The 13,545-nt window shown below is 35.3% G+C and overlaps 2 protein-coding genes across 2 annotated transcripts; one reads left to right on the top strand and one right to left on the bottom strand.

Moving 5' to 3' along the window:
- Window positions 1-976: 976 nt before the first annotated feature.
- LOC140887501 (S-adenosylmethionine synthase 1) lies at window positions 977-3,544 on the top strand. The gene is made up of 2 exons (XM_073294761.1): window positions 977-1,104; window positions 2,110-3,544. Exon 2 carries the CDS (start codon window positions 2,118-2,120, stop codon window positions 3,303-3,305), a length of 1,188 nt encoding a protein of 395 aa, XP_073150862.1. The 5' UTR covers window positions 977-1,104; window positions 2,110-2,117; the 3' UTR covers window positions 3,306-3,544.
- Window positions 3,545-5,954: 2,410 nt separating this feature from the next.
- On the bottom strand, window positions 5,955-13,205 carry LOC140886805 (pleiotropic drug resistance protein 3-like). The gene is made up of 24 exons (XM_073293661.1): window positions 12,552-13,205; window positions 12,326-12,449; window positions 12,101-12,186; window positions 11,893-11,977; window positions 11,620-11,779; window positions 11,449-11,525; window positions 11,312-11,365; window positions 11,133-11,223; window positions 10,730-11,031; window positions 10,376-10,657; window positions 9,982-10,295; window positions 9,748-9,908; window positions 9,563-9,666; window positions 9,279-9,432; window positions 9,061-9,195; window positions 8,906-8,979; window positions 8,456-8,788; window positions 8,085-8,375; window positions 7,923-8,006; window positions 7,695-7,828; window positions 7,170-7,397; window positions 6,887-7,058; window positions 6,399-6,653; window positions 5,955-6,296 (listed from the first exon to the last, which is right to left on the bottom strand). The coding sequence occupies exons 1-24, from the start codon at window positions 12,941-12,943 to the stop codon at window positions 6,030-6,032; spliced, it is 4,359 nt and encodes a 1,452-aa protein (XP_073149762.1). The 5' UTR covers window positions 12,944-13,205; the 3' UTR covers window positions 5,955-6,029.
- Window positions 13,206-13,545: the final 340 nt, after the last annotated feature.

The following is a 13,545-nucleotide window of genomic DNA, read 5'->3' as shown; positions in this document are numbered from 1 at the left end:
AATGAAACGATATTCTTTGTTATAATTTTTGTCACACCCATCCCATCAAATAGAGCCATAACATTTAATTTAGATCCTCTCTCCAATGGTATAAAATTATAAATATCAACATGGGATCCAAACACAAAAACACACCGACGGCTCAATTTATTGAAATTATTCTATATACTCCCAAACATTTATTGCACAACTTCCATCCGATTACTTAAATTATTCTATAATTATTTTGAGAAAATATTATTCTATAATCAGTATACATTTATTCAAAAAAAATTCTTGTAGCATACACGCAATTCAAAGGTCAAATCTACATTACACCTCACCTACCATTGAATTCCTCGGATCACTTATTAAACATAAAAAGAAACATGAATCACATAGAGTTGGTAAAAGGTTGTTCCAACCTCCAATTGTTTGATGTTGTGGTCTACGCATTCGAATCATAGTATATAATTTTTTTCATGGTCAAAATAAAATTATATTAGTTTGACATAATCGATAAGATAATACCAATTATGAAACAATCAATGAACTAATTAACACATCAAAGATCATTAGCAGGTACACTTCATAAGTTTGTCATATCTATCAAATGTTTTACCATTCATATTAAATATTGACATCTTTTTATCGTCTTTTCTCATGAATTTTATCCTTTTTATTTATGGTATCGGTATATATTATGGTTTATATATGCATATGAACTTGAATTTATTATCTTGAAAACTTTGAAACTTTATGACTTTGATTTAAAAATCTATATATGCAAAGGTTTTAATAATATACTCATTTATATAGACCGAAATCCGAATCTCACCTTATTATTATAATTATAATAATTAATCAAAAACGTCATCCATTTACCGACTCCCATTGATCTGGACCGTAAGATCCCAAATTCCCAAACCACATCCGACGGTCAAAACACGGCTGAAACGCACCACCCTTTGTCCCGAACGCACTAGTGGAATGACTTGTGATCTTATCTATAAATAGGCTTCCCATTTCCTCTACGGAGACTTGCAGGCGTTTGGTGTACCTAAGTAAAATCTACCCAATTGCGATAAAGTTAGCAACGCCCTTCTGTCGGTCCTTGGTTCCAAGGTACGGAAGTTTGGTGAATCTTTGGTTTTTTTTTGTGTGCTAGTTTTAGCCTCTTTGGAGGATTCTATTCGTGGGTTTTGTCTGGGCTAGTGTTGTTCTTGCTGATGTGCTTCGATTTTAGTGTTTTCTTCTGTGTCAAGAATTTCTTGATTGTGTTGATGGTTTTGGTCCTAAAAAAATGTTCTTTTTGGCATGATAATTAAGTTCACGGTGTAATTAATTATTTGAGCAAACATGTTTGTTTCCGAGTAGATTTAATAGATCTTTTTATCCCAACTTTTGATGCTAAAAAGGGGATCTACTCATGGATCTTGGGTTGTTTTCTCAAGCTTTTGGGTTAAGGTTTAGCAGTTGTAACGAGATGTGAAGTAGGTAGTGCGAGATATGAAAGATCTGAACTTGTTTTTGCTTTTAAGGTTGGCAGGTTTGGTCAGTGATGGTGACTGATGGGTTTCATATCGCTATTGATTATTTGATTATGATTCTTAGAACTTAGAAGGGGCTATTTTCATCCCTTCAACTCAGATCTATGCATGATATGCTTGGTTAGCGTGCAATAGGCTTTGATTGCCCTTCATTAAAGGATTTTTCATTGTTCTTGTTATCATTATCATTTGCTTTTTTCACTGGATTCTATTCTAACTTGCAGTAAGTTGACTGTTCAGCATGCTTCTGATAGTGAAAAAAGAAAAGATTATCGGGGACTTTCTGGTTTAAAGACATGTTAAAATAGCTTTAAATACTTCAAAATAAGGCTATACCCTCTATTCGATGAACTGTTGTGCAGCATATCTTGGTTTTTTGGTGCTAAATGAAGAAAACCTCAGTTGGAGTGTAGAATCTGTCTTTTTGGAGTCTTTAGATATTCACTCCGGTATCTTAAGCCAATGTTTTATGGCTCTAGCGAGTCAGTGACTCGGGTTTTCTTGTGTCGATTTGGATTTTTACTGTCACTTTTCTTGTTTTGTGGACTAAAATGATGGATTTGGAATTTATTCCACCCAGGTTGAGAAATGGAAATGGAGACCTTCCTGTTTACCTCTGAATCTGTGAACGAAGGCCACCCCGACAAGCTCTGCGACCAGATATCTGATGCAGTACTCGACGCCTGCCTGGAACAAGATCCTGACAGCAAAGTGGCTTGTGAGACTTGTACCAAGACCAACATGGTAATGGTCTTCGGTGAAATCACAACAAAGGGTGACATAGACTATGAGAAGATCGTGCGCACCACATGCCGCAATATTGGATTCATATCCGATGATGTTGGTCTCGATGCTGACAAGTGCAAGGTCCTAGTTAACATTGAGCAGCAAAGCCCCGATATTGCTCAAGGAGTTCACGGTCACCTGACCAAACGCCCTGAAGAGATTGGTGCTGGTGACCAGGGACACATGTTCGGCTATGCCACAGATGAGACTCCCGAGTACATGCCTCTCAGCCACGTGCTTGCTACTAAATTAGGTGCTCGCCTGACAGAAGTTCGCAAGGATGGTACATGTCCCTGGTTGAGACCTGACGGCAAGACTCAAGTTACCGTGGAGTACTACAACGAAAATGGTGCAATGGTTCCAATAAGGGTACACACGGTTCTCATCTCGACTCAGCATGATGAGACGGTTACTAATGACGAGATTGCCAAGGATCTCAAGGAGCATGTCATCAAGCCAGTCATCCCGGAGAAGTACCTTGATGAGAAGACGATTTTCCACCTCAATCCATCTGGCCGGTTCGTTATCGGTGGCCCTCATGGCGACGCAGGTCTCACGGGCCGAAAAATCATCATCGACACCTACGGTGGTTGGGGTGCCCATGGGGGTGGTGCCTTCTCTGGAAAGGACCCCACTAAGGTCGACAGAAGTGGTGCATATATTGTGAGGCAGGCTGCCAAGAGCATTGTTGCTAATGGCCTTGCTCGCAGGTGCATTGTACAAGTCTCATACGCTATTGGTGTGCCTGAACCGTTATCCGTTTTTGTTGACACTTATGGCACGGGGAAGATACCTGACAAGGAAATCCTGCAAATTGTGAAAGAAAATTTTGATTTCCGACCTGGAATGATCTCGATTAACTTGGATTTGAAGAGGGGCGGTGGCGGAAGGTTCTTGAAAACCGCCGCCTATGGGCACTTTGGAAGAGACGAACCCGACTTCACATGGGAGGTGGTTAAGCCCCTCAAATGGGAGAAATCCCAAGTCTAAACTCGAGACATATGCTACATGGTTTTCTTGTAAGCCTGCGTTATTAATATTTTTCTTAGCATTTTGTTTGTGTTCTTGCATCACAGTTTGCTTTGTGCGATGCCGTATAAGGAAATGTGTGTGTGTGTGGTATCTACTTAAATTACAGTTTGAGTCAGGTAGTAAACAGTTGCATGTAAGAATAGTGATGCTAGTCAGGGAAAGCATCACATATGAATGAATTGTTTCGAGTTATTGGATTTGTTATAATTTCGAGTTCCTCGCATATTTTTCCGATATTTCATACAGTATAATGATGTTCTATTTCTTTATTTTATTTATTTATTTTTTATGTATAAAATTTTGATATGATTTTCAAAAATCACAAATTCTGAAGCGTTGAGACATGTATTCCTATATGTATCCATGTTTTTATCAACATTAACATTAAATTAAATTTTATGGTATAAAAATTAAGGTTTTTTTTGGACATGTGTTTTAAAAATTTTTATAGTGATTTATACGTGAAAAATTTAAAGTATTTTGATAAAACTTTTGTAAAATATTTTTGAAAAATATTTTTTTAAAAATGTTATCTAAGTATAATTTTTGAATAACGATGGAAATATATTTTTAAAATGGAATTATGCAAGACAAATATGAACATTACTTGTAAATGTTAAAAAATATTTATAATGGAATAGTTGTTCAGATAAATATTTATTTTTAAAATAATTTTTAGAACATTTTATAAAAAACATTTAAAAAGCATTTTGATAAAAACGTTTTATAAGGACGAGTCCAAACAAAAGTTATATTATATATATTTGCTTATCTATCCTTAAGTATTTTTTATATTTGATATGCATATGTGTTTCGTGAATAAAATTTGTTGCAGAATTTACTTGGGCACTTTCATTATGAAATTAACAAGAAAATTAATTAACAAAAAATTATACATAATGCACGCGCAAAGGATATAGTTTTTAAAATTAGTTTTTTCATCTTCATTTAAATTATATTACAGAATACAGTTCACTTACATGGTATCTAAGATCTGAAAAGTAATATTTATGGTATAGTTCACTTACCTTATACCTGAGATCTGAAAAGTAATATTTATGATATCTGAGATCTAAAAAGTAATATAACTTATTTTATTGTAATCCGATTGGGTTAATTCGATTTTGGAGAGACATTCGGTTCGTTTGTGAAACGTAGATTCAAATCGTATTAACAGTTAAAAAAAACAAATTACAAGCTCATCTCAATTAAGAATCTGTCCCAATTGGCGTTAGTAATGGGCTGGATATGCTTAAAATTTGGAATGACTATTTCCATAACATTTTTTGGATGGAATGACCATTCCCACTTTTCATTTTTATATTTATGTGTAATCTTTTCCATATTTAAATTATTTAAATTAATATTTACTTATATAATTATAACAATATATTATAATATATATAAAAATAATTATGTTATTATGTTATTATTATATTAATAATGATATTTTTGTAATATTAATTATTAGTATTATGATTTATTTATTACTATTATTTATGAAAGTATTAATAAAAAATATTTTTATTTATTTATTACAAAAAAATATTATTATTTAATATTATTTTGAAAATAATAATTAATATTATTTATCTATAATTATTAAAATTAAAAAATAATATTATAATTTTATCTTATTATTATAATAAAATAAAAATTATTATTATAAAATAAAATTTTTAATTATTGAAACTATATAATGATAATTTTATAATAATTGCTACATCTTCAATATTAATAATAAAATTTTTATGAATTACTATTATTTTGATATATGTAGTAAAAATATGATTTATTTATTAAAAGTTATTTCATTTCATTCCTTTTTCATTTCAATAGTATCAATCGTTGGAATGAAATAAAGTAACAATTCCATTCCCAATCTCATTCCATTCCAAAATCGATTCCATTTCTACCTTATTCATTTCCAACGTACCAATCATGCACTTAGTTTTTAAAATTAGTTTTATCTTCAATTAAATTATATTACAGTTCTCACTTACCTGGTACCTGAAATCTGAAAAGTAATATTTATGGTACTGAGATCTTAGATCACTTACCAAGTACTTAGGATCTAAAAATTTATGTTATAGATTACTTACCAGGTACATGAGATCTGAGATCTAAAAAGTAATATAACTTATTTTATTGTAATCCGGTTAATTCGATTTGGAAAGAAATTCGGTTCAATTCGATTATCCTAAAAAATATTTAGTTACATCGGGTTTAGTTAATTCGATTTAGTCGAATGTTCACCCATGATTTTGTTATAGTTTAATGCATAGTAAAGATAGTACTTGGTACATATATGTTAAAATAAAATTTTGTACATGTCTATTTTCGATATTTATTTATTGGGTCTTTACATATTTTATCGGGCTCTTTCGGCGATTTTATTTCGTTTGAAAAACGTAAATTCAATCGAATTAACAGTTTAAAAAAAATTACAAAAAACAATAAATTCGAGACTCGATATTGAATGAATTTATGTTGCATTGTTGAAATAAAAAGATAATACTTAAATTTTTACCAAGAGTACATAATTATTCAAATAGTATTTAATTTGGCACCGGAGCCCTTTCAACATTTGCTGATATACAAAGGGTAGCATAAGAAAATATTAATTTCAAAATTTATATGATACATGTAAAGGAAAAAAAAATTCATCCTTCTTACAAATGATTACCTCCTCTGGAAGTTGAGTTTGCCTATACAAATTGCAAATAAAGCAGCAAAAAATATAGGGTAAAGGAATAAAACAACACCCACTAAAGGTAATTGATTATGGTGAAATCCAAAGTAATCCCTCAAGAAAGCAGCAACTGTTTTGGTTTCTCCAAACACTGTGATTGGCTTTTCTATATCTCCAAATTGTGAAGTGAGCATCCCATTTAATGACCAAGAAGTTGGAATAACATAATAAAGCCAGAGCCACCACTTGGGAATTTGCTGCAGATTCAATAACAAAATTCAACATCACCAATCACAATATATTTTAGAAACACCTTTCTACTGAAGTGGGAATGATGAATATTTGGAAGAAATGGTTACCGGGCGAGGAATCAAGAATCCGGCGAACAGATTAAACATGGTGTAGAAAGTTGACTGCAAAATGGCAGCCACTGGGAAACTTGGTGTTATTGAGACCATCATCATCCCAAGATATGTGAAGTAGAGCAATGTAGTGAACATGGAGTAGAAGTACCAAAACACCTTATGTGCTGTCCATTGATATCCAATCAATGGATATGTTATCACTGTGTATGCAACAGCTTGTGCTAAGAGATATGGAATCTCTATTATCACCTGCCAAATTGAAGAAAAAGGCGATTGATTCCAACGTGAAAACGAAACTCATTCTTAGGACTCTTGTGAGTTTTTGTAAGAGTATGCAATAGAGTGCTATACTGATTTGGCAAATCATTTTCATGTATAAAAAGATGACAGATATAGTTGTTAGCAGAACTCATTCTATCGATCTTGGCTCGCAATGGCCCTTTTGGTATCCGTGGGACAGACGAGTTAAGGCGAACGCATACCTGTGCTGCTGAAAATGCCCACGAAGTGTACATTCCAGCAAATCGTTCTCTGTAGAAAACCATCCGTTCCGTGCTAACATACGGAAGAATCGAGGAGGAATTGTTTATGCCACAGAAGAGAGCTGACCCATACATTGAACCAAGTAAAGTGAATAGGCTCTGCTGATCGTTTCTATGGAACATAGCATCAAATATAAAACCACAAAACAGAGTTAGCATACACCAATGTGGAAGCTGTAGCATGAGAGCAAATAAAAAACATGCACAAATCTGTATGACTTACATTTCCTTGGCTCGATCATGGAACAATAATCCAAAAAGAAAAGAAGCAAAAAGCATATGAAGTGATCGCGTCACGTTGTAAGAAGGGCTTCTCCAATAAGACCAGTATTGCTTCCATAGGCAAGATTTGAATTGCCCCCACCAATTTTGTGAGTAAAGAGTGGGAAAATGAAGATCTTTCGAACCAGCGGGTGGTTTACCAAGGCGATCCACGAGCTCTTTGTTAGTCCTACAAATAAAGGAACAGAAAACAGAATCATCCATCACACACAGCCAAGAAATATGATGAGCTAAAACCAGATGCTATATCATGTTAAAAGTTACATTAATTAGTTGTCAATAGATTGGACTATATATATAGCAGTTTAGACTAATCATTTTCTAGAGGAAACACGGATGCGGAATTGTTTTTGTAGAATTGAACTTTTACAGCTTGATACATCCCAAGGAGAAGAGACGCGAAGTCGCTGCCATCAAAATCTATCACATGGAATCTCGCTTAAAAGTGTAGCCTAAAGAAACTCACTCATATAAAGAAGAACTCTTGTAAATGTCAGCAAAGTCTACGCGGAGTTCAGCTTCAGATGAAGTTGAAGTAACCTCCAACATCCATGTTGCAGGATTGTAGTTGTCTCTAATTTTTGGTACACCAGAGACACCCTATTAATGGTTCGCAAAAGTAAAGATCCATGAATAATCTTCAAGCAAGTTGAGCAAGAAAAACCACAGTATATTTCGGAATATGAAGATTCACCTCAAAATATTCGATAACTTTCGAAGAGTGCTGACCTAAAGGTCCACAATATATCATTTGACCTCCAGTTTTCAAGAGTACCAACTGCAGAAAAAAAACGATATGTTACTGTGTCTTTTCTGGTAAGTGAATACATGAATGGATCCAACTGTAAGAAATTACCTCATCAAATGCCTCAAATATGTCGATACTCGGTTGGTGAATGGTACAAACTATCGTTCTGCCTGTATTTGCCACATTCTTTACTGCCCGCATAACTATTGCAGCTGCTCTTGCATCTAGTCCAGTTGTAGGCTCGTCCATAAAGATGATCGAAGGGTTAGCAACAAGTTCCACCGCAATTGTCAAGCGTTTTCTTTGCTCGGTTGAAAGACCAGTAACACCAGGCATGCCAACCAATGCATCCTTGATCCCATCAAGCTCGATGGTTTCAAGAACTTCATTCACAAACTCCTGCGAAAACACCTTGAAATCATGTACTGCAGTCTGCAGCTATTAAAAAAATGCTAACTATAAGGAAAATAGTGTAGTACGTATTTCGTTTTAGGGTCGATACTAGGTTGGAGACGAAGCCAAGCAGAAAAAATGAGCGATTCTTCGACAGTAATCTGAGGAGAGTGTATGTCTACTTGTTCACAATAGCCTGAAACTCGAGCAAACGTCGATTGGACTTTAAGATACCCTCCTATTCTTATTTCTCCGTCTATGGTTCCACTAGTTTTTCTTCCAGCAAGAACATCTAGAAGGGTGGTTTTCCCTGCTCCACTCACGCCCATCAGTGCCGTAAGAACACCTGGCCTAAATGCACCAGTGATGTCACTAAGAAGCTGAAGCCTTTTCTCGGCGAATCCACGCTCTTTCATTGCCTAAAAAAGGAAATCATGTAACAAGACATGCCGTTTAATTTCATTTCTGATGTTTCTTGATGATACAATAAAATATCAACATATATGAATAAAATGTAACTTGACTAATGTACTTACCAAAGGGGTTTCAACATAGTACTGCACATCTTGAAATGTTATACTTAAGGGTTCAAAAGGTAACACCATCCTATCTGCAAGAATGTGACAGAAAATTTCAAGTACACATGCAGTGAAAATACATCATATTTTTGTAAGAATGGAAAGAAGCTGACCTTTGCGAGCTTTTGCGGTGTTTCTTGGTGGAGAAACTTTGGATTGCTCTTCTGCATGGGTTCGGATATCGGGTTCTGTATTTCCTTTTAGTTGAGAAAGCTTTTCGCTTGAAATAATAGCGCGAGAACTTGAAGCTGGTGCATTGTTTCAAATATGTATTTCATTACTTGAATCATCTTGAGTTGGAATCTAGACCATGATTTAATTATGCTCTTACATTTCAAGAAACTTAAGGCCAATGTAAATCCAACGTTGAGGAGCAATGTATATGCTAAGAGGGCACCAACAGATACCCAATAAAGATTTCCTCCAAAGCTTAAACCACGGGTTCGAAGTGCTTCATGTCCTATTGTTGTATTTCCTTGCAGCTCCTACACAAAATTTGGCCAAAAAAAAGAACAAAGGCAATCATTTTGTTGATTCTGTTGGTTGTCGGTGCATGAACATGTATCGAAATTTCCAAAAAAAAAAAATGGAAGTAAAATTAAGATACATACTCACCTTTTGCCATCTTGGAGCTAGAAATTCATTTACTGCAAGGCCTATCTCTCCATATGATAGTGGAGAAACCCAAAATGCCCATTTTAGCCACTCTGGCATGGATGCTGCAAGAAACAGTAAACTCTTGAGTGCCGGAAGTTATCATATGTGGCGAACCCAAGCAAATGTAAATTAAAACGACTCACGTCTTGGGATCAAGAATCCACTGAATAGCATTACAAACAATATGCACATGCTGCCAGCCGTTGTAGATGCTACGATGCTCCTAAAGACTGATGCCATGAAACGGAACATAGATATCGAGGTTATATGTACCGCAAACAACAGCAACATTTGTCGAAAAAACCTAGGGAAAAGAAGAGTCAGTTAAGTGCTAATTCACAGAATATGAAAACGGTAAAATGTTGAATGGTAGCAACCTCCCGGCCTCGGGGCTAAACCCGATGACGTAGTAAGTGAAGGACGTCCATACAACAGCTTCAAAAATCGAAAGTGGAATCTTGAGAATGGAAGCCGGAATAGCATATGCCCAAGCAGGGTAAAAGTAGGAGTCTCTCTGTTTATAGAAAATTTCAAGTCTCGCTATGGTCATCGAAAGCTCGGGCATTCCATCGATAAGAAGAATAATGAGTGAATAAAATAGAGCTCCCAAGTAACTGTTAGCATGTACAAGATCAACTCTCATTTGTGTCCTCAAGAATACAGTCATTGTGACTGATGCAATGACGATAAGCTGCAAAAGATCTAATTGTTTTGACGAAATACATATAAAACTCAATGTAACTTATGGAAAAAATAAGGGAGTAAGCAAACCTGAACAGCTTTGAATACATATATGAAAGAGTTTCTTTTCATGAGCAGGTATTCCCTTGACAAACATGCTCGAAACAACGTCCATTTAGAAAGAGAATACTTGCTAAAACTTATAGCATTTTCGTGGCTTTTGGACTTATCGAAAGGAACGGAGAGATCTTTGCTATATTTCTTCATGTGGGACGACTCATTGTATTTTCTTGAGAATGCATCAACAGAAACATAACTGTAAGGTCGGTCCGTTTCGTACCAGTATTGTTCTTGATCATTCCTTGAAATAACCTGACAATCAAAATGTCATGTGATATTGGAATACACGAACAAAAAAATAGCCAAAAAGTTTAATGAACTTGCCTCCTGAAGAAAATCCGCAACTCCTTTTCTTTCAGGGCATTTGAATCCACAGGACTTGAAAAATTCTAGAACATCAGTTCGAGGTCCATGATAGATGATCTTTCCCTCTCCCATTAAGATAATATCATCAAATAAATCGAATGTTTCTGGTGCTGGTTGGAGAAGTGAAATAAGTATAGTTGCGTCTGTGATATGCGCTAGTTGTTGAAGAAAACAGACGATCTGATATGTAGTCGAGCTGTCTAAGCCGTTGGATATTTCGTCCATGAATAAAGCTTTTGTTGGTCCAACAATCATCTCACCTTCATAAAGCCGATCAAAGATTAAATACTTGAAATCACAAGTTTTTATTTGGAGTTACCATGTTGCAAGAAAACGAACTATATGTTAACAATGAGACTACCTGTTGTGAGTCTTTTCTTCTGTCCACCTGAGACTCCTCTCCTCATAGCGTCTCCATAGAGCGTGTCAGCGCAGATATCTAGTCCAAGAATCTGAAAAATATCAATAGTAAAGTGCTCGGTAACGGGTATACAGAGTGTGCTAGCTGAGGAATAATAGATAAGTCAAGAAAGAAAATACTTTTAATATGTAATCTGTCTGAAGTGTTGTCTTTTGTCCTTCTACAGCAATTGCCTGAACAAAATTATCCCGAAATAAGACAAAGTATGCATAAGTTTGGCTTGAATGAGAACTACAAGTATTTGGCATTTAAGTACCTTCATATAAGTATCTATATCAGGATCAGGAACAATTTTTGCTTCTTTCTCCCTTTTAGTAAGTTGAGTCATAATTTCTGTTGAGGATGAGGTGGTGTCATCAATCATCATCATGAAAAAAATAAGTTTTCGCTGTAAATCGATTTAAGTTTAAGATTTTAAACTAGTTACCTGCTCGACTTCCTATTCCTTGACAACGTGACGAAAAATCTAATGTTTCTCTGACAGTCATTTCAGGGATGTGCTGATCATATTGGCTTATATAAGCTGAAGTTTTCTGTGCTACAAACTCGTCTAGTTTGTACCCGTTGTATGAAATCTCACCTGTAACCTGTTGCGAAGGATAACCACCAACACTTCTCAGGTGGAACTTTCTTGGCATATTGCAAAATTATGTGACTGAAAACCAAAATAATTGGCCTTGAAGCCGAAAAAATGAGGCACCTCAAGTGACTTTTTCAGGTTGCCTGAAAGGGCTTTCAAGAATGTTGTCTTGCCACAACCTGGAGGACCAAGTAATAGAGTCATTCTGCAACAAAGAACTCCTTATCATATACCATACGCCGATGAACCGAAGCAAACAAATTACAAGTCTCTTGTGTTTTTTCGAAAAAGAGTAGAAAATAGCAGCTAAAGTATATATTCAATGTACCTTCCAGGCTTAATGATGCCACTAACACCATTGATGATGGTTATGTTGGCTTCTTGTGATGGTAAACAAGGAAGCTTGGTAATGCCCTGTCACCAAAATGGAGCTATTATTCGAAATATGCAAATAAAATCAAGGGAAGTACTCTCAAACAACTACCTATATTGGAAGACCATTATGCCAGAAATGAACGACATTCTTCGATCCAAACACAACCTTAAAACTTACCGAAAGAGCACTTTTCACAGTGTTCCAAAGCGTTGGAAGTGGCTTTCCATAGACAACTTCGCATTCGTCTTCGACTCGTAAGTCCTTGTATCTAACCTCAATTGTGGGCAGTTTAACACCAACTCTACATTCCAAAAAATAAAAAAAAAAAGAACCAATCCTCAAAGTCACACAACAAAATAGAAAACAAATCCTTTGCATCCAAAAAAAGACGAAATATTCTTACTTATCTATCCTTTTCCTGATTTTACGCAGTAACCTAAGGTTGTCATGTTCAATATGTTTAATGAGCTTCTCAATGAACATATGCCTTTCAGGAGCACCAAGCTTGGTGACATCAACAACCCTTTTGCCGCCGCCATTTTCGGGTCCGTTCCCACCGTCGATCTCATCGAACAGAGAAGATCTCAACCGGTCAAAAGTTGGCAGCCTGTCTATGGCAGCCCAATGTGCTAGAGTCTCATCATCAAGGTCATGAACATCTGATGCATTACTCAACTCTGAGTTGCTTCGAAAACTCGAGACGCGGCGCCGGAACGATGATCTTAAGCTCCTTCCAATCTCTGATAACTCATGCCTAAATGACTCTATCTCATCTGTGCCAACCAAGTCAGCCATTGATTATGTTTCGATGTAATTTTATATTTTCTATCAACTTTTGACATGCATTTTTTTGGGAAAAATAACAAATGAACAAAGCTAGAGAATGAAAACAGGCAAAATTTAAACAAATATAGGATATGATTCTTGATTAGCATGCAAGTTTTATAAGGAGTGGGGCTCCTCTTCCCCACAGGGAGGGGGTGAAGTGGGAATATTTTGGAAGAAACAGTTGACTAAACCATTGATTGACTTTCCATCTTTAACATATAAAGCTTATTTTGGAGAAATGCATGTGAACACATTTGCGTAAACCAACACAACCACAACTATATTATATATTATAGAAGTGTACGTGTCAAACTAAATTATATGAATAAAATCTTTATATTTTTCGAAGTCAAATTTTTTTTTAAGTTCTAAATGATGTGATACAAATTTTGTCCACCCCCCCCCAACTATTCCTCCCTATCATTGGAAGGTTGAAGAATTTTGGGGTGGAAGATAGCATTCCCAGATAATACCTATTCTATATTATTAAATTTGAAACCTTTAGATTCGAGATAGTTTGAAAATGATTTTGGTCGAACAATTTTTTCGATTAATGACCTTTCTTCCAA

Source organism: Henckelia pumila, chromosome 3 (genome assembly GCF_033568475.1).
Source record: "Henckelia pumila isolate YLH828 chromosome 3, ASM3356847v2, whole genome shotgun sequence".
In the NCBI taxonomy this organism is placed as follows: Eukaryota; Viridiplantae; Streptophyta; class Magnoliopsida; order Lamiales; family Gesneriaceae; genus Henckelia; species Henckelia pumila.
Note: the sequence above shows the minus strand (reverse complement) of the source record. Positions and strands in the feature narration are given on the sequence as shown.

Coding starts and splice junctions, on each gene's coding strand:
- LOC140887501 (XM_073294761.1), top strand. CDS start 2,118: ATGGAAATGGAGACCTTCCTGTTTACCTCTGAATCTGTGAACGAAGGC.
- LOC140886805 (XM_073293661.1), bottom strand. CDS start 12,943: ATGGCTGACTTGGTTGGCACAGATGAGATAGAGTCATTTAGGCATGAG. Junction 12,187..12,325: donor CTGTGAAAAGTGCTCTTTCG/GTAAGTTTTAAG, acceptor TTTTGGTGACAG/GGCATTACCAAGCTTCCTTG. Junction 11,526..11,619: donor AGGAATAGGAAGTCGAGCAG/GTAACTAGTTTA, acceptor CATCCTCAACAG/AAATTATGACTCAACTTACT.